We start from the raw sequence: 21,204 nt of genomic DNA on the forward strand, positions 1-21,204 counted from the left end.
AACTGTGATTTGGGGTTTGGGTTTTTTCAGTACCAGGAGAGAACAGGTTATGTATACAAAGGAACTTCCCCGTTCACTAGATTGTCAGAACATAATGTTTTGATGTTCAGGTTTTAGAATGTGTTTTCACTGCTTTATGTTGGGTACAAGTGCTTTATTTGAAGTTCTGATCCCCTTTCTTTCTTCTCCTAGAAGTCGAACTGGGCCTACGAGTGGAACATCAAAAGCAGTATGTAAAAACAGTCTCAAAGGTTTTTCTACACACTGCACTTAATTCTAAACAATGTCGCCTTGTATTAATTTTCCAAACATTGACTTAATCTATTTTCCAGTAAAATGTAGTCTATGTGGCAAATACAATGTATTGAATTCAGCATAGCAAAAAGTGAGTAATGCCATCATTTGCGCAGTTCTCATGTGAATATCCGTATTTGTGCCCAGCAGTGCATTGTATTTCATAGTGAATATGCTGGAAAATTTCCTGTACGACTTTATGTTGTACAGATAATGTATGGTGGGTTTTAGATCATGCAGGTTCAAGGTTTGCACAGCTGAACTTGGTGCCGTGTTCTACCTCTGTCTGTCCGTAGCTTGTGATACGTATGTTTGTATGGGTTGTTGCGTGCTTTTTGTTTCCTGCAATGAAAATTGTTTAGAGGGTATTTTTTTCCTTTTTCACATTGTATTGCTTAGCTTTGGTTTTGGAACAACTTCCCTGACTCTTGAGTGTCCTTTTAATGCTGCAAAATATAAATACTGATAGTTGCATGCATCTTTCCCCATTAAATGAACAGTGGATAGCTTGTCCTTCTAATGGTCCGGAGCTTAAAAATCCCTTTAAAAATACGGGATAGTATATTTTTTTCTGCACATAGCTTCAGTCCACTTGGAAGAAAACTGGATTGTTCACACCAGTCTTTCTGTGAGGTACAAACAGATCCGAAGGTTCTGAGTGCCCGAGAATGCTCTTTTCAGGGGGGTGAACGGTCACATAAACATCACGCGATGGCATATGGACTCCCCAGAACACGTTCAGGACAACTGTATTTGATCGAAGCAGCTGTTTTCACGCAACCTCAGCTAGCGTTGTGCTGCTCTTTCCAGGATGGGGTGAGCGGTGCTGTCTTGGGCTGTGTGGGCTTGAACGTGTCTCTAACGTGTGCATCAAATCCTTCCCTGTTACACAGAGTGACGACCTGGCCGGTGCTTCCGAAGAAGATATAACGAAAGCTACGATGATCCAGTCGTGCTGTAAATACGATCCAATGAAGTAAGTGTTGCTAATGTCACATCTCTTCTTTGAAGATTATGGAAAGATTGTAGAGGTGGGTTCTTTTAACAAGAGAGACAAATGCATACCTTTTTCTTCTTTTCCCAAAAAATTGTTAGTTCCATGAAGAAACCCTTGGCTCCACCTCCACCATCATACATTTGCTTTCGTTGCGGAAAACCTGGCCACTATATAAAGCACTGCCCAACAAATGGGGTAAGATTGTGGGGTACTTCTGGTGTAACTTAGCTTTTCTTATTTTTACCTTGGCAGTTACGTAACAAACACGGGAACGCTCTTATTCGGAAGTGTTTCTCTTGGGGTGACAGACAGATGTTATATGGCAATGTTGCAAAAGCCTTCAAAATTCAAGGGAAACCTAGAATTAAAAATGTGACATTTTCTTTTTTCTACGTCATAGACATTAAATATGTCCATCGATCTTTCTCTGGGAACTTTCATGTGTATTTACATATATTTCAATACTATTGATGTTTCTGTTGACCCCACCTATTGAGTATTTGCGTGTTTTAATGACACTAGTCTCTGGCTGAGTACTCATGCCAGGTAACATCAGTCGCTGAATGCATGTGCAGCCTTCATGTATATAGGTGGTGAAAGTAAGTTTCTGCAGTGGCCGATTCCGAGCACTGAGTTCAGCTCTCACTCTGGACTGCGCTTTGGAGCCATATGCGATTGTGTCTCCTCTCTGAGTGGGTGGTGAGCTCAGGGATATGTTACCCTTATGGAACCTGAAGTTAAGCAAAAGAACGTCGATTGAGTTCAATACACTGCTCCAGTCTTTGAAACGTATTGGCTCTATTAATTTAGGAAAATAAGTATTTTAGTCGAGAAACCCTTGCGCTAGGTAAAAGGAGAGGATTAAGGGCTTTTGCTGCTTAAAATAGTCATTGAAATGTCATTCTAAGCGTGGGTCTTAAGATGAGATATGTCTGCATTTCTTTTTTTAACAGGACAAAAATTTTAAGCCTTTTCCCAGAATTAAAAAGAGCACAGAAATACCAAGGAGTTTCGTGATGGACGTGAAAGATCCCAATAGAAAGGGTGCTATGCTGAAAAACACTGGAAAATGTGCACTACCGATTATTAATGTGTAAGTATGGAGTTAATTGGATGGACCAAAAAGTGAAGGAGACAAACCATGCGTAAATGCCTGAGGGACGATGCAACCGAGTTGGCCAGCGTCGGTCATTACGGGGTAGGAAGCACTGGCATTGCATCGTCACCTTAACAACTGTGATACTTGCTAGTATTAAAATGGGGTGGTCCTACTGTTCGTGCCTCTGGAACTTGGTTAAACTTGCAGTGCACTAAGAATCTGTAGTTCTGCAAAACATTTCTGTCGCGTTTAACGTGGAGTTGTTCTCTTGGAAAGCTCATTTTGCTTCTGTTTTATGTTCCAAAGGCTTCTTGTAAAATTTAACAAATAGCTCTTGGACTGAGATTTCCTCCCCTGCTCTGACTTTTATCAAATCCCATGTGGGAAACCCATTGAGATTTTCCTGTTGCTATAAACTAAGACAATAGTACTGTGTGCTGGCAGGAGTGGCTGTTTCAAAATGCACTTGGTGGCACTTCTGTTCTTCTGTCACGCATCTCCTTTTGTAGAAGCTGTAACATAGACCTCTTCCATCCATAAAATGCACTTACTCTGAGACAAACTTTATCCTGACTCTACAATTTGCATGTACCTTCTGGCCCAGGAGAGGTGGGATTCGTTGCACCTGATCTCTGGCTGTCAACAAATGATTTTTCTAGTCTGAGCTAATTTCTTAGTTGATCCAATGAATGGGAAAGTTCTGCAGAAGGAAGATTGTTCCCACCTCCCTCTTCTGGTGTTGTGGCTATTGCAAAGTGGTTTAAATGAAATGCCTACAATTCAGAAGGCAAATGTGAAATGAGAATTCCATCTATTATCTTCCTCTGGTGATATCCAAAGCTTCGAACAGTTTTCCTTTACCCATCTGTAACTTTTTTCTTCTTCCTTCCCCACCCCACCCTCCAGGGAAGCTTATGCTGGAGGAAAGAAGGAAAAGCCTCCCTTTTTACCAGAGGAGCCGTCCTCCCCCTCGTCCTCAGAAGACCCTATTCCAGCTGAGTTTTTGTGTGTCATTTGTAAAGAGATAATGACTGATGCCGCTGTTATTCCCTGCTGTGGAAACAGTTATTGTGACAAATGTACGTATTCTTCCCGTGTTTGTTAATTCAAAACATCACCTCTGATTTTCTGAGAGCAGAAATAGGAGACGGCGAAATTACGTTGTTGCCCGTTCTATTTCATACTAATGTATCCCCTGAATAGGAAAGGGCTCTTTTTGTATAAAGGAAAAAAAAAGGCAGAAAGCTTTTTTTCCTTTCATGTATCCGGTTAAATCCTCTTTCCATGCGGAAGGAGGCGTATGAGAAGAGTGCATAACTGCGCAGTGCATTGCAGTATTAGATATCAAAGGCATTTAGTTTTTTCACAGCCCTTTCTCTCACACATAATTGTGTGCTCTGCAACAAACAGGTCGTTGGGCATTTAATCTGCATTCTTCTCCAGGGGAGAGTTGGTGGAATCCTTCAGAACTCAAACCTACTAATGTTTTGTTGAGGTGTGTTTTATTCATTAACTGTGAGGTTGGTGACATCTCACTGCAGCGGATAGTGGAAAAGAGACTGGTCGAACCATCAAGTGTTACACTGGTGAAATATCAAAACTGTATACCAGAAATAAATGCTGCATACTAGAAATGTTTTACACTATTGAACATTTACAGCTTCACGCTCTCAATTAAAGCCATATTCCCCCATCAGTCATATATGTCTTTTTATTAGAACCCCCAACATTGCCGTCCTTTGGCTAAACCTTCTGTGATGACTCTATTGACACACAGGTATTAGAACGGCATTACTGGAGTCTGAGGAACACACATGCCCAACGTGTCATCAGACAGATGTTTCTCCTGATGCTCTCATTGCCAACCAGTTCCTGCGCAAGGTAACGTGATGACTTCTACGCAAACTGTTTGTAAGAAAAGTCTGTTAGTAAAAGGTGAAAGGGAAGAAAATAATAATTTACGTCTCCTTAAGCAAGGCTAAATTGCATAATAAGGCCACGTTTACTTTCTAAATACATCATCTGCTGCTACAGAAGCTTACAACTCTTTAGAGACAATGGGGCCACTTCAGGGCACACTTTTGTTTTCCAATTTGGTGTTAACACTGAAGTGCTTTAAATACAGATACTCTGAGTCACTCGTCATCAATATCAGTGTTTAATGCGATGTGTTCATACATCTGTGTGTTGATTCATTTTAGGATTGATAACGTTTGCAGGAGCACACAAGTAACATTAATCTGTGGAGCCTTTTCTTCGTGTATCTACTGAAGTTTCATACTACCTTTTTGTAAACGTTTTTCTGCCTCTAGGCTGTGAACAACTTCAACAATGGAACTGGCTATGCAAAAAGGCTCCGTCAGCAGATTCAGCAGCAGCAGCCGCCACCGCCGCCACCACCTCCACCACCGCTCATGCCTGTTTTACCTCCTGGACCTTTTCGGTAGGAAATCTGTAGATCAACATGAATATGAAAGACACCAAAATGCTGCAGTCAGATTCTTCTTCTTGAGCTTCTCCGCTGGCGATTTATGCATCATTAGTGACAGTTCCAGATAACTGTGGAATTTCTGGGTTTTGTCTTTACTTTGAATGAGGACACATTGATAAGTTGGAAGTGTGCCTCATGCAAGAATTTTCTCAGACCTGTTTCTTGCTTGGTTGCCTTATCAGTCGTTCAGTAAAGGTTTACCCTGAGAGAGGAACGTTTTTTCCCCAGAAGCCCTTTGATTGCATGTGGCTCACAGTTCCTAAAGGAACCATTTAGTTATGTCAAATCTTCTTGAGTGCATCAATTTCTCTTTAGGACTGGGGAAATAATATTTTCATGAAAAGTGTAAAAGTACAATTATAGGTAAAATTGGCCAGGTGTTTTCACATTACTTTTTTCTACAGTCTTGATATCATCGATACTATGATAAGTCAGAGTCATCCTCAGCAATACACAGTGTAGTCAGTGCCACATACAGATTGGATAATAAACGTTGAAACACTGTAAATCTGAAGTATTTACAAACATGACAGACTAAGTTTGCAACCCAGTGAAGTCATATGAAAATACATGAGAAATCTGTGCTATTGTTTAGGGCTTATACCCTTTCGACTTCATGCGCTGAATGCAAACAGCCGCTCTGCCCAGCAGACTGTCGGGCTCGGCCGTACCGTTGAATGCACCGGATCACAGTTCAAAAGAACCTCTCGGGCAGTCTCTGAATGATCACATCAACATTTCCCAATAGAATTGCAGCTCTTCCATCTTCCCACACTGAGATTGAGCGTGTGGGTTACACGTACTCTGATCCTTTCATGTGCAGCCAGCTTAATAAACTATTTTTCCCGTGAGATTTCTTTTTCAATGCCAGTAGTCCATAGGGACTTCTCGACAGGGCTTCATTTGGAATCGGCCAACTTCACATTTGTAAATCTGAAGTTGTTTCTCTTATTTATATTTTTTTTCTCCATTTCCAGTAGTCAGCCTTTTCTCACCTTAGACTTTATATTTCAAGCAGCATTCCAAAATGCTGTTTGATTAATAAAAGTGTGGGTTTTTTTGTAGTGGTGCCGATAGCATTATACCTCTTGCTGCTCTGCTGACGGCTGCTGAACCTCCTCAATCTTCCTCTCTGTCAATCAGCAGTTTGTTGGAAGAGAAGGTAAGTTTGATGTCAACATAGGCAAGGATTCTTGTATTTTAGTAGAGCTTATTTTCCAACTGTTTGCATTTACTCACAAGACCTGTCAGGTTCCTGTGCTGCGACAACCAGCGTTCCCAACTCTTCCGGGCCCCCAGGGACAACCGATACCCACAACTGGTAAGGAACGATAACTTCAGAATTTCGTTTAAAAAAATGACCTTCAGACAAACTCAATGGGATTTTGCTCTTTGTCCTCTCCCCACTCCAACAGGTCGCCCAATGGGAGGCAGTGCACCTCGCTCAGCAGGTGGCAGACCGGGCTGCGAACTGTAAGTGTCCTACCGAAATTCAATATGTTCCTACTTGTAACCTGCTAAACGAGGCCGTACCACATAACTTACACAACAGCTGATTTATAATGAAAAAAGTCTGCACAGATAGTTGTGGAGAATACAAGTGGTAATTAAATTTTAAATGCCTTAATTTGAATTGGCCTTAGCAGAGGGGATCTGCGCTTGCAGTAAGATGATTTAAAATAAAAGCCCAGTACAGGATTGAAAAGAGGACTCTGAAAAATGAATGCTTTTTGAGGAAACCATAATTCCATGTAAAACCTAAAGAGAATTAAAGGATCAGATGGAAAGCCACCCTTTAGATTACTGGCTGAATAGAGCTGGAAAAATTGATTTCCCCATAGAAATCAGCCTCCAACATTCTTTTTTCTAAAAATTTTAGTTGATACTAATTGAGCAAATCCTTGGAAAAGTCAGTGCTGTCATTTTATGACAATTCTGAATTTCTTCAATGCGTTCATGTCCAACAGCCAAGCTGCTTTCTCTCAGTTGGAGAGAGCAGAGACTGTTTTATCCATCATTGCAGTGTCAAGCTGGTCCTTCCTTTTGGTATATATTTGTTCTAGATAGATTGTAAGGGCACAGTGTGTTTATAAAATGTTATGAGCAATAAAACCAGAAACCAGGATCCATTCCACAGATTATCTAAAAATCTCAAGTTCAGTAAGCAAGAAAAGAACAATTCAGGGACAGGAACAGGCCAAATACATCATGGTGAGGCGACAACATCGGAAGTATTAAGTGTCTCACGGAGCGGCAGAGGAGCGGTGGGCGCTCAGCACATGGGAGATGGGAGTCTCTCTTAAGCACGGGCAGCCTCCACCCACAGTCGCAAGGCGAGAAGAGGAGAGAAGACTGCGGGAACTGTTGGGGGTGAGGGTGTGGAAGGCAAGTGAGAGGATCAAGAAATGAGCGTAGTCTCAAATGACCAGGAAGCAGGGAGCAATATGCTTACGTTGAGAACAAGAAGCCACCGTGCTCCCGCTTTGTTCTCTTTCCTCTGTAAAATCAGGGCAGAGCGTTACAAACAGTGACACATGTCTTGGGGTCTCTTTAGAAGTTCAAATCGAGGATTCCCGCACAGCGAATGTTCCCAAAGAAGGGCTCAAGCCCAACGCTACCAACATCAACACCAGTCTTTGTGCCTGTGCCTCCACCTCCCTTGTATCCTCCACCACCCCAAGCACTTCCCCTTTCCACCGGCCTTCCACCACCCCAAGCACTTCCACTCTTCCTCAGTTTTCTTCCTCAGTTTCCGCCTGCTCAACTTCCATCTGCTGCGTACACTGTCCCCCCGCCCCAGGGTATGCCCCAGCTCCTGCAAACATGTCATCAGCTTGGATAGCAAGAGCAGTACCATCCCCACGACACACGCACCTCCTGTATCTCGGGAGGAGTTTTACAGGGAACAACAGAGTCTGAAAGAGGAGTAAGTAGTTGGCTCAATGAAGTTGTGTTGCTCTTCACTTCTGCATTTTGAGAGCAGACCGGACTGCAGTTACACTAAAGTGCATCTGACATAAGCAAAAATGACGTAGTGCTCTTTCCAATCTACGTTTTCATTGGAGACAGTAAACATGCAAAACTATTCTAAAGGATTCAAATGAGCATAGGCAAAAAAAGCCCAGATGACTGTTTGACATGTCCGTACTGGAGAAGCAGGTTGTCTAGAAGAATCAGGAGGAGTTCCGCTCCACCCCCTGTCATTACAGGGGTTGGATGATTCAAGGGATCACCCTGACAGGAGTTTCCTACGTAGGGTACTAGCTCACATACGGCAGAGGTTACAGCAGAGCCATCGTTAGAATTGGGCAGCAGTTGTTCAGGAGCAGGTGACTCCGTTACTAAAGCTTCACTGTAATGACATCCTTCACCTCCTGACAGCTGTGGCGAGGCCAGAAGCTGAATAGGTGTCATTGCAGGATTTTCTGCGTCTCCCTGTTCTGATTGTAAGCGTTACCTCGAAGCGCTTTGAAGGGGACAAGGAGAGAAGGTGTCTTTATTTCCTCTTTTCCTTATCACATGTGGATACACGTAGAGATATTTACCTGGGCTGAAAACTGGTGGCTTTGGCTAGTATTTGGTTGACATTGTTGTCGTGGTTTGGCCTCAGCCAGCAACAGAGAACCACGCAGCCACTCGCTCGACTCCCACAGCCGTGGGAAAAATCAGCAGAAAAGGGCAAAACTTGTGGGTTGAAATATTATAATTTAACAGAACAGACAAAGGGAAAAAGAAAGAAAAGAAAGAAAGAACGCGATTACAGTACCGCCGCGAAGCGCACCGACCGGACCCGCCCCGCCGCAACCCGCCCCCGAGTGGCGACTGACTCCCCCGCCCCGGCTAGCGTGGGTCCCGTGGTATGGAATACGTGCCTCCCCTGCCGGCTCCTTGGAAATTAACCCCATCCTTGCCGGAACCAGGACAATTGTTTTCTTTGGAATTGAAAGATCAGACTTGTTTGTCAGGAAACTTTACACTGGCGAAGGACTTTGAGAGGAGGAATGATGCCAACGAACATATGAGGAATACTTTGAAAGGGTTCTTCAAAAACTAATGAAAGACGAACTTGTGAAGAAAAGACTCAAAGTAGCTGATGTCTTCTATGCCTAAAAGTCACTTGGGCAGGAGTGGGAATAGGCGGCTCTTAGTAATGCTGCCAGAATCTCTCCTAGAGGAATGGCATTGCGTCATAGTGCCAGAGGCTGAGTTTAGAAGCTTTTAGACAGGACTTTTCTTGAAATGCTGTCACTATCCTTGGTGAGAGGTATTATGGGCAAAATTTTGGTAGGCCATCAGGCCAGAAGTGTTGGTTAAACAGTCCTGTGTGTAGGACTGCAGGACATGTAGTTTGCATCCTGTACAAATTGCCAAATTTGTGAAGTTAAAATGACAAAGCTGGCATTTTAAAACTGAGCTTTACTGTCTGAATTGTGTTTTCCCGATGTTTCACAGTGTGCTGTAGGCATTAAGACTTGCTCTTTTTGCATCTTCCTGCAACAAAAATGGTTTGCACTGCATGGAGTTGCTGAGTAGTGAAACGTGTGCGTTCGCGCACCAGTAGAGGCCAGTATACACCACCTTATAGCAATCAATGGCTGTGGTAGTTGATGTGCTAGAAGTGAGTGGAAACAGACTTCCCCTGCCCGTATGCTTTTACCCTAACAAAGCAGCAGCTGTTCTGTCTTGGAAGCAGAAACTTTTACATGCCATCAAGTTCTTCAATTGGCAGTAGTGCTGTCAGCAGCCAAAAGGAGTTTTGACATAAGCATACGGAGAGGGAAAAAAGGAACAAACCAAATTGGTGAGGAAACAAAATTACTTTCATTTATTGCTTTTGTGTTGTGTTTTTTTAAAGGTACAAGACTCCCTATAGTGCTTTATCTTACCGCCGTTCATATACCTACTCCACATCAAGACCAGGTTCTTGCCGCTCTCGCTCCCGCTCCCGTTCTCCATCATTTAGTCGTTCCCATTCTCGTGCCTATTCGCGATCACCACCGTGTCCAAGAAGAGACAAAGGGAAGGGGCAAAGGGAAGTTCCAGCATATGACAGGGAAGTTTACTACGGCAGATCGGTTGACTTTCGAGATCCATTTGAAAAGGAAAGACACAGAAAAAGGGAAAGGGACTATAGAGGACGGTGTGGAAAGTATTACAAGGACTGTGCTGGTGGTGCTCATCCTCGACCTCCAGCAAGCAGAGACACATATTCTCCAGAGAGGTTTGGTCCACCTGGGAGCAGACGAGAACATTCACCATATGCTCGAGGACATAGGGAGGACTACCCTGGTGGGCAGAGCCACCGAAGTCATCATAGAGCTGGAAATTACCCTGAAAAACCTTCTGGAAGGGAGAGCCATGGCATCAGAGAGCCTACAAAATTGAAAGACAATCAAGTGGGAGATAACAAAGGACATAAACATCAAAAACATTCAATTGCTTTCAAACTGGTGTCTGAAAAGGAGAAAAAAGAGGAGTATAAGCCCAAAGCAAAAATTGAAAAGCGGAAAATAGAAGCAGCCGTTCCTCCTAAGAAAGACAGTATTATAAAACCATCAAAGGCTTCCCAAGAGAAGGTCGACACTGATCATGAAAAATCTCCGCGAAAGGAACCTCCTGTGAAAAAGGTGAAAAAGGAGTTGCCAAAGACAGGCAGTGTTAAAACATCTTCCTCTTGAAAGGATGAAGCTATTTTGATACCATCATTTAAAGAGTAGTCCCCAGTGTGGGAAGACAGAAGAGCATTACCTTATCAGCCTCGGCGTAATGTTGTAACATATTACTCGTCTTCAGGTAACATAGCAGAAGCGCTTGACCTAGTTCAGATGAATTTTTATTTCTTGAAAACAGTTAATTTTCTCTTGTTTGCTACCACGTGCGTAAGCACAAATCCCATGTTCATCAATAAAGTTAACGGTCTTGTAGCCTCGTGTGTTCCCTGTTGTGTCCATATTACATTTCTAAGCAGCACCTTACCATCAGCTGACAGGTGTCTCAAAAAAAAAGAAAAAGGGAGAAATGCTGGAGTGGGAGAGAAGACTTAGTGTTAGTGAGAACTAATCAAAGTAAATGAAAGACAAAGCAAACCCATTCCCTTCTTGTTTGCTGTGACAGCACCTGGTGTGGGCTGTGGGCAGCCACAGGGAGGGCGGAAGCCTTGCGTCACTCTGTACGTTCCTCTCTCTCTCCCCCCCTGTAAAAGCACTGCGGCTGCAGGTGCTTCTCGTGGTGGAGACGCAATCCGCTTAATTCTTAAAGCTAGCTCAGGGCTTGGTCTGAAGTGGGGGGGGTTTCTTCTCTTCGCCTTTTTTTTTGTTTGTTTTAAATCCACTCATTTCTGTACCTGTTTCAAAGCAGAACCTGGATCTTCGTGTGGCAGGAATAAATCACGGGGAAGCTTGCCAAGTATTGTTGAACAGGAAAGCAGCAAAATTAAAATCAGTTCAGAATTTTTTCAAGAGGATGCACAAAAACTCATCATTTGACTATTTCTTCATTGTCTTGCTGCTTTTACGTTAGCTGTCATTGCACGCTTGCAAATCTGCGCTGCTGTCCTGCGATTACTACCGCCAAAGCAGGAAAGTGGATGCGTTCTGTTTTACTATAACCACGCCAGTAACTGCACGGACCTCTAGTTGCTCTGTGTCCTGAGAGGCTGCAGAAATGCAGAGAGCCGTGCCCATTGCTGCATCGCCATCAAGCGCAACTGTCATCTTTCCCGGCTGAATCTGTAGTTTAGTCAAGTTATTGGGTTTTAGGAAACCACCGTGAAGTAACTGTAGCACCCCAGCAGTGACCTTCCCCTTCCCCTCCTCTTTCCTGTCCCCTTTCCCCCTTACTTTGTGCCAGTTTCTGTTTAGTCTTCTGTTTAAATGGGATTTAATACACTGACTGTCAATTCTGTTTTTGGGGGGCTTGTGGGGTTTTGGGGTTGTTTGGTTTTTGGTTTTTGGTTTTTGTTTTTATTATTCTGCAGTATTATCTTAGAGTTCTATACAGGTGTCATGGATATGTTGTTTCTGCTTGACTGACTGGAGGGAATACTTCAGTATTACTGAATAATACTCCAATCGAGAGCTTTCCTGATGTCTGGTTTGTGCCTGAAAAACCACAAAATGGGAAAGGCTGTGCCTGCCACGAGAGAACATAGGACTGGTTTTCCACATGTGAAAAAGAGTGGCCTATGGAGCATGAAGCTTCAAAATACTTGATCAGGCTTTCTTTTCCACAGAACTCGGCACAAAATGTTCTGAGGAGAGGGAAACTTGAATATTCTGGTGAGACTTGCAATGAAAGGAAGTTCTCTGTTCCCAGACCTGGGTGTTCCTCTCCAAAGGCATATTCTCAAGAACTTTATAGTTCTTAATACCGTAATGTTGTGTGTGCTAGATACTTTACTATCTACCAGGACCCCCAGATCCTTCTCCTCAGAATGGCTTCCCAGCAGGTCTACCCCTAACCTATACTGGTTCTTTGCATTCTTCCTCCCCAGGTGCAGGACTGTGCACTTGCACTTGTTGAACCTCATCAGGTTCTTCTCTGCCCAGCTCTCCAGCCTGTCCAGGCCACGCTGGATGGCAGCACGGCCCTCTGGAGTGTCAGCCACCCCTCCCAGTTTGGTATCGTCAGCAAACTTGCTGAGGATACACTCTGTCCCCTCATCCAGGTCTCTCACATTTCCTCACTCCTCTCTCTGGCTGCTCTTGCCCAGCAGTTTTTCCCCCTTCGTAAATCTGTTCTCCCAGAGACGCTCCCACCGTCACTGATGGGCTCAGCCTTGGCCAGCGGTGGGTCTGTCCTGGAGCTCTGTCAGACATGGGGGAAGCTTCTAGCAGCTTCTCACAGAATTTCCCCCTCTAGCCCTCCCACTACCAGACCCTTGCCAGGCAAACCCAGTAGAGAATTCATTCTTCTCGTTTTCTGCCTCATTTGGGCACAGCTATACAGCTACAAAGAGCCCCTGTTTGGATCGCTCTTGGCAGCATTAGCACTTTCTTACTCTGCTGATGCTGCCCACTGACAGTTCATTATTCATGGTCCTCATCTGCTTTCTGGAGCTTTCCTTGCCCCGTGTGCCCCAGTCAGATGTCGGGCTTATGGAACTGTGGGAGCCTTCTCATATCATGTCTCTGTTCACAGCTCTCGCTTGCACTCCCCACCTTGGTCCCCTTCTGTGCTCAGGTGGATCCATCCTTGCAGAAATCTCTTTATTCCAGTGCCAAAGTCCCCGTGTTCAGGTGTGCAGTATTCTCCTTCACAGTTATCCGCAGTATCCGCTGATACTCGAGTTACAGACAAGTTGATGGGCTCCTCGAGAGACAAGAAGTTGTTTCGATGCCTTCGTACTTCTTCCCCAACTTGGGTGTCACTACCACTGAGCCTCGGACCGTTTGTGCCCATGGAGTCACTGGCACCTGCTTGTCATGTACGCGCCTGTCACCCTTCCCGCTGGCAGACCCATGGCATACAGTACAGGTGTGCTCCAGTGATTAGTCCGTCCAGCCCAGTGGTGGTGGTTTTGTTGGTTTTTTTTTCCCAAGAAACCAGCAGTCACATGCACGTCTCGGCCTCTGGCTTGAATTCTGCCTTGTATCTACCTCCCTTCTTTTTTGGCTTCATCTGTATCCTTCGTACTCGTCAAGTGGCGGCATCCTTCTCTTTTGAGGTCACAGCTCCTTTTCCTTTCGGTGCTTCCTGTTATGCTTTACTCCTAAGTTCCCCAGTTTTGGGCTAACAGTGCTAGATAGTTTTTGTTCAGGGCAGCCTGGGACCTGAATGGGAACAGAGGTGTTAATTGGGGACACGGGCATATGCTGTTCTTTCTGCTTGAGCTGTGGCAGTGGACACCACGGCAGCAAGAAAAAGCAATGAAGCCCAGCAGTGTGAGCAGGTAACGGCTAACAGGGGACTAACAGGAAGCAGCAAGTTTCTCCATCCCAAGAACAAGGTACAGTAAGAAACACACTGATCACAAGGATTTTGGCTAAAACCCAGCCAAAGAATAAGGTTTGTCTTAGATTTGTTTCTAAGACCACACTTCCTACAGCAAGAAGCTGGGTACTATTTAAGCCCCACCAAATGGGTTTGTTCCATTTACGTTGAGGAAACGGTGGAATGGGAGACTCTTTGAAACGGTCCGATTTTCCACACTTTACTCTGAAGCAATGGAGATAAAGGAAGACATTCATGCCGGACAGGTCCCAAAGCACCATCTTTATCATTTCATGAGCTGGAGGAGCGGCTGGCAACCGTGGAACCTCGGAAGCATAACATTCTGTACTGGCTGGCAACTGCCTTTGTTGGTCCAGCAAGCCTGGAGCGGGTACCACCTCTTCGTTTGTGTGTGTATTTCACTGTCAGTTGTAGTTTTGTTTCAAGAAAGAATCAGAGGTAAGGTTCTGACGGTCTAGTTTTTGAAAGAAAATGACTGCTTTCAGGGTAAGAATACGATTTGCCTGACTATTGATAGCTTTAACGTTTTCATGTATGTTCTGGCAGTGGAGGAGAAGCACAAAAGGTGAAAATGGCCACTGCTGGGAATGACGACTATTTTTATTCCGACTCTGCACAGGTAAATGCAGTAGATTTTAGAGTGGTTTGTTTTGTTGATTTTCTTGAGATGTCCATGTTGAAAGGGAGGTTTGTTATGTAAAGTTTGAAGTTGCTGTGTCACGCTGGCTGGGTTATGGCAGCATCTGTAGATGAGATATCTGATCTTCAGAAGTGCTGAGAAGAGCTACTGATCATCTAAACTATGGACAATTTTTCCTGGGAACTGGGCTCGGATACTCAGAGAATACACAAGTTAAAAACCGCGCATAGAGATCACTCATCACTGTCCTGTTGAACCAACATTATATTCTGAATAAATAGGCCATGTTTGCAACTTCTGCTTATAGCGACTCCCTGAATTTTGCAAAACCAGTTCTTTAAAGCAAAGTCCTTCAAAAGGGGTTTGTTCTTCCAAGAAATATTTACATTCCACCTGGTGAAAATCCGGGGGCGGCTGTAGGGCTCTTTGTCATTGCATCCGTTTCATCCCCGGGGGATTTAGGCGTTAATGCCGGGGCGATGGGCTTTGGCTCCAGCCCCCAGCGTGTCTCAGGGGATGGCCCAGTCGTACTGACTACAGTCCAACAGTGGAGTGGGTTTGAGATGCTGCTCCTAGACCCAGCTACTGGTGTCTGGAACTGAGTGAAACTGACCTTCAAATGCTCCAATATTTTCAAGTGTGACTTTGTTTTCCTCTAAAAAATCACTCAGAAACTGGTTAAGAAATAACCAGCAACCTGGCATTTCCAGCTGTCAGCTGGGATGTCGTTCATACCCAGGATATAAACCCGAGTTTATATTTGTCACCATAATGCTGTTATACCTGGACTACTGTATTATTAATTAAAACCGAAGAGTTTTAAAAGAGGAGATTCACATCTGAGGCAACCACTAGAGCATGGGAATGTAGCGTGACTTACCCACAAAGTCATTGTCCTCGTGTGGGTTCCGGGTGCAGATTCTGTCGCTGTGTTCACAGCAGCACACCCCGTATTAATCCATTTAGTCCATTTTTATTGTTGTATTTACAGTACCTGAAAACTGTTTTCTCCTGCAGCAAAAGTACAGCAACACCTCCTGTTGCTGGGAAAGACAACCCTCAGGCTGTTTGAGCGTCAGTTGTGCCTTCCATCACAGCAAACCTCGTTACATGCATGGGCCTTTTTTGCCGCCTAGTAACAGTGAGTAAAAATATATTCTCAACCATTTGTTCATGAGAGTAAGTAGATACAGGAAAACGTCCTCCCAGTGCTTACTTCCCGTGCTTACATAGTATGTATTAAGGTCAAGAAACGCACTGTTACAAATCACTCGGGTATGATCTGCTGCCCCAGCAAGTTGAAGGCAAAGAAAGGAATTGTATTGGCGTTTGAATAGGGTCTGCCACATGATTTTTTTCAGCTGTCACATTACAGGTCTTCCTAACTATGAGTGACATGAAAGATGAACTCACAAATGGCAATTTAGGTTGCCAGGGTCCACAGAGTAAAAGTGTTGCTTTACTTGGGTGTTTGCTAGATTAAATCTCTCCAGTAGTGAAAGCGGTGAGTAGGCAGGTGATGATGTAAGAGAAATGAGTAGTGTGTGTGGTGGGGGAGGAGGTTGGTAGGGCCACCGGTAGCAATATCTGTTGATAGAGCACAACATGTGAGATGGATGAGACCCCCCTCGGATAGATAACGTCAGAATACAGTGCAGTGCGTGCAGGTGTCTTTCCATTCATCATTTGGAATAAATTGTTCAGGCGTGAACATTGGACGCAGGCTATTGAAATACAGTGTGCAAGGCAATACCATACCCCCTCGTCCTTTTTTACATAGCGTAGAATGATAACTGTGTTCCTCTTTGCAAAAGGCTTTCTTCAGCGCTGCCTCATCTGCCCATTCAGAGAAGCGAGTGCCCATGATTCTTCCTACTCTCTGTAGTTGGAAGGTGCTCTTGGAAGAGAGTGTCTCTCCTACTCTCTGGTGGTTGGAAGATGTCAACCTCTGCAGATTTTTTCTACAATGCACAATCTCTCTATTTAATGATTCCTTCAATATGATAATGATTTAAAAACTGTACCTGCTGGTCTGAACCTGGACTTGATGTTCTAGTTCCCTCCTAATAAAATACATATAATGTTCTTATCTGCAGATGCCCCATTGCCACAGGGTGTAGGAGAAGGGATTCTGCCTCCGGCCCATCGTCAACAATCGCTCAGAACTCATAAGAATATTTTACTACCGGTTCACCCTCCAGTGATTATAAACCTCAATGACGAAGATGACGAAGAGGACGATGAAGAGAAAGAGAACTGTAAAAAGTTTTTGTCTTTCTTTTTCAATGAAGTAGAGTCGGGGTTTTGGACCCTTGCAATGTACTTCACAACTGATGTATTAGAATTTTTTTTTTAGAGAAGAGTTGTTGACAATTTTTGGAAATAGTTTCCAGCTAATCTTCAAATTTTGGAACTGGTAGTCCCCAGATGGGAGTGAGGCAACGTTTTCTAAATCCTGTGAAATGCCTGGCTGTAGATGTCAGCAGTGGTATAAATCACATACCTGAACTGGGACAGATAAGGAGCACTCACTTCACCAGCTCTGCCGGCAGACGTCACGTGATGGTGACTTTAGGCAGAGGTTTGGTGACACACACTCCCCAGTGACGTGTTTAGTCAGGAGATTTCCTTTTGGGTGTAAATGAAGGATTATTTTGCAAAGGAGTACTGAAGATGCTTTTGAATCATTTTAAATCACCAAACGTTAGCTTAATATGTGTTGTGAGTGCAATTCCATTGCACTTGGCAATGCCTAATATTAAGGAACCCTTTTTCTGTCCCGAAGCAGAGGCTACAGTCAGAAAAGAAACAGCCATGACTGAAATGAAATTCATTATGGGATTTGATTATTAAGAATTGTTGAAGGTCTTAGTATAGATACCTAAAAATCTTTTAAAACTGTTTCCTACAGATGTTTCTGAATGGGTGCCTAAGACTGCTGCAGATATTGAAGAGGAAAGAGCAATAAAGGAAGTGTGCTATATATCTGGTAAATACAGAATTAGTCACTCTTTCCTAAACAGCAGCACTGCCAATATAGTAAACTCCGGTGTTTTTTTTCCCTCTTGGGATATATTTAGGCGAGTATTACGGGATTCAGTACCCTCACAAACACCGATCAACAAAAACCGCGTCTTTGCGTTGGGAAAATGAGCTATTACCCTTGGAAGCTACCAAGCGACGCTTGCAGAAAGGCAAGTACTTTCCGTCTTCTCGGACAATGTTTACCAGTTTTCAAATTACTGTTACAGGGAGAAACGATGACATAGTTTCCCGTCCTCCCCGCTTTTTTAATTTAGTGACGATAAAAGATAGCATATTACAAAGAGCATAAAAATCCTTCATTCCTTTTTCCCCATATATATTTATACTGTCACACGCGTGGTGACTCCCTGCATCAGACGACTGTAAATGGAAAAGGTGGAAATGGGCTGTTAACCCTACGCGTACGTTCCTGAGATACACAACATAGGTCTTTCATAGACTTTTTCTTCACGATCAAGATCTATGTAGTCTAAGTTTAACCACCCTAAGGTTAGGAATGTAGTTTAGATTTCACATGTGGGCTCACTGTTGGACATGGAGAGAGACGGGCACTCTTTGGGGGCTGTTTATTGGATCATGAGACAGTGCCAAAGACAGGTGAGATGGCGCCGCGCTCTCTGCTGGCTCTCTTGGCTGTCTAGAGGATTAGATGCAGCCATACACCAAACTTTTATAGAACTAAATTTAGAAGAAATAAGTACCCCCTTGAAGTGTCTTGTAAAAGATAGTACCAAAAGAGTTCCATGTTGTTTTGAATGTTGTGCTTTATCCAACATAATTAAGGTCCAAGGAAGACAAGCTAATAAATATTTACCTCCCTTAATATGTTTCTACTTCATTCTTGACCAAGTGGCACGACTGAAAACAATCTGTATTAGTTCATTTAACGAACCAGTAATAATCCGATTCCATTTGTAGCCTCACAGAAGCCAAAGCAGCTTAGGCTAGATCAGGAAAGAACCTCACGCATTGTCAGACTCTCCTGTAGTGACCTGTGAGAGCATTTTGCTGTTGGCATTCAAACTATTTTAAAAATTGAAGATTTTGCTGCTTGGGTTTGATGATGAAACCTGAAGACTTCTTGAAATGTACTGTTAGAGTGTTGAGGTGATAACAGCACAATGTTACACAGAAAATTTTGCCTTTAAATCTGTGAAAGAATTTTCTGAAGTGTTGTGTAAGTCCATAGTAACATATATTCTTAAAAACTGATTGATATTCTTTTCTGTATTTACGTTGTTTTCAGAATACGCAGATGACAATGCCCCGACTCCTAAGAACTCATGGGTAATTGTCGGAAGAATCCCTGCTGGAGGAGTTAAAGCTAGCAGCAAACCATCAGTTATGTAAGTGTCCATAAAGCGTTGTATTCTTTGTTCAGGTTTCAGTGTGTTAGCTTTTTTTATGGGTATTAGTTTACAGAGGCATTGAGATTGTACCTCTCTTGTTAAAGCTGCTCTGACCTTTTGTTGTCATGGGGCAGATTTTAATGTATCTTTTATTTTGGTCACCAGACCCCTAAATCACACAAAATGCTTTCAGGTGTCATTGCTACTACTATTTTTAGTCCATTTAGCATATGGAACACGTTTAGTATTTTGACACCTTCATGGCTAAGCGTGGTGGATACCTGAAGACAGTGTGTGGGCTTCCACAGAGAAACACTGTTCTACAGACTGTGCTGCTGAGATTTTTGTTATTTCTTTGTCAGACTACTGATTTGTTTCACGGAAGTAAACTTGCACTTTGAAGCATCAAAATTATGACTGTTCCTTCTTAGAAACTAAACTGCTCTATCTGGTACCCATTTGTAATACCAGGGACCCACAGATTGGCTGAAGTTACCTCTATGCTTTGGTGGCTGATTCTTCAAGAACACAAAACTGTAGCACAGGCTTCATTTTTTTGGTACTTACAGAGCCGAGATAAAATATCTGAGGACTTCCTCTTGCACTGCCGTGTTCTCTATCTGTCAGTCTCAGAGTGCTTTGTGACCAAGGAGAACTGTGATTTGGGGTTTGGGTTTTTTCAGTACCAGGAGAGAACAGGTTATGTATACAAAGGAACTTCCCCGTTCACTAGATTGTCAGAACATAATGTTTTGATGTTCAGGTTTTAGAATGTGTTTTCACTGCTTTATGTTGGGTACAAGTGCTTTATTTGAAGTTCTGATCCCCTTTCTTTCTTCTCCTAGAAGTCGAACTGGGCCTACGAGTGGAACATCAAAAGCAGTATGTAAAAACAGTCTCAAAGGTTTTTCTACACACTGCACTTAATTCTAAACAATGTCGCCTTGTATTAATTTTCCAAACATTGACTTAATCTATTTTCCAGTAAAATGTAGTCTATGTGGCAAATACAATGTATTGAATTCAGCATAGCAAAAAGTGAGTAATGCCATCATTTGCGCAGTTCTCATGTGAATATCCGTATTTGTGCCCAGCAGTGCATTGTATTTCATAGTGAATATGCTGGAAAATTTCCTGTACGACTTTATGTTGTACAGATAATGTATGGTGGGTTTTAGATCATGCAGGTTCAAGGTTTGCACAGCTGAACTTGGTGCCGTGTTCTACCTCTGTCTGTCCGTAGCTTGTGATACGTATGTTTGTATGGGTTGTTGCGTGCTTTTTGTTTCCTGCAATGAAAATTGTTTAGAGGGTATTTTTTTCCTTTTTCACATTGTATTGCTTAGCTTTGGTTTTGGAACAACTTCCCTGACTCTTGAGTGTCCTTTTAATGCTGCAAAATATAAATACTGATAGTTGCATGCATCTTTCCCCATTAAATGAACAGTGGATAGCTTGTTCTTCTAATGGTCCGGAGCTTAAAAATCCCTTTAAAAATACGGGATAGTATATTTTTTTCTGCACATAGCTTCAGTCCACTTGGAAGAAAACTGGATTGTTCACACCAGTCTTTCTGTGAGGTACAAACAGATCCGAAGGTTCTGAGTGCCCGAGAATGCTCTTTTCAGGGGGGTGAACGGTCACATAAACATCACGCGATGGCATATGGACTCCCCAGAACACGTTCAGGACAACTGTATTTGATCGAAGCAGCTGTTTTCACGCAACCTCAGCTAGCGTTGTGCTGCTCTTTCCAGGATGGGGTGAGCGGTGCTGTCTTGGGCTGTGTGGGCTTGAACGTGTCTCTAACGTGTGCATCAAATCCTTCCCTGTTACACAGAGTGACGACCTGGCCGGTGCTTCCGAAGAAGATATAACGAAAGCTACGATGATCCAGTCGTGCTGTAAATACGATCCAATGAAGTAAGTGTTGCTAATGTCACATCTCTTCTTTGAAGATTATGGAAAGATTGTAGAGGTGGGTTCTTTTAACAAGAGAGACAAATGCATACCTTTTTCTTCTTTTCCCAAAAAATTGTTAGTTCCATGAAGAAACCCTTGGCTCCACCTCCACCATCATACATTTGCTTTCGTTGCGGAAAACCTGGCCACTATATAAAGCACTGCCCAACAAATGGGGTAAGATTGTGGGGTACTTCTGGTGTAACTTAGCTTTTCTTATTTTTACCTTGGCAGTTACGTAACAAACACGGGAACGCTCTTATTCGGAAGTGTTTCTCTTGGGGTGACAGACAGATGTTATATGGCAATGTTGCAAAAGCCTTCAAAATTCAAGGGAAACCTAGAATTAAAAATGTGACATTTTCTTTTTTCTAC

At 43.3% G+C, this 21,204-nt stretch overlaps 1 protein-coding gene across 1 annotated transcript in view; it reads left to right on the top strand.

The window, feature by feature from the left end:
* The window catches only part of LOC309684514 (E3 ubiquitin-protein ligase RBBP6-like), a gene marked incomplete at both ends in the record, with an annotated part of 28,778 nt that overhangs the window by 2,822 nt on the left and 4,752 nt on the right, over positions 1 to 21,204 (top strand). Inside the window, 4 exons of the mRNA XM_082500408.1 lie at positions 1,188 to 1,270; positions 6,297 to 6,354; positions 20,708 to 20,790; positions 20,910 to 21,006. Coding sequence (XP_082356534.1) covers positions 1,188 to 1,270; positions 6,297 to 6,354; positions 20,708 to 20,790; positions 20,910 to 21,006 — 321 coding nt within the window. The remainder of the gene's footprint in view (positions 1 to 1,187; positions 1,271 to 6,296; positions 6,355 to 20,707; positions 20,791 to 20,909; positions 21,007 to 21,204) is intronic.

The sequence above is a fragment of the Vanellus vanellus genome, assembly GCF_965231255.1.
Source record: "Vanellus vanellus genome assembly, contig: HAP1_SCAFFOLD_105, whole genome shotgun sequence".
Taxonomy (NCBI): Eukaryota; Metazoa; Chordata; class Aves; order Charadriiformes; family Charadriidae; genus Vanellus; species Vanellus vanellus.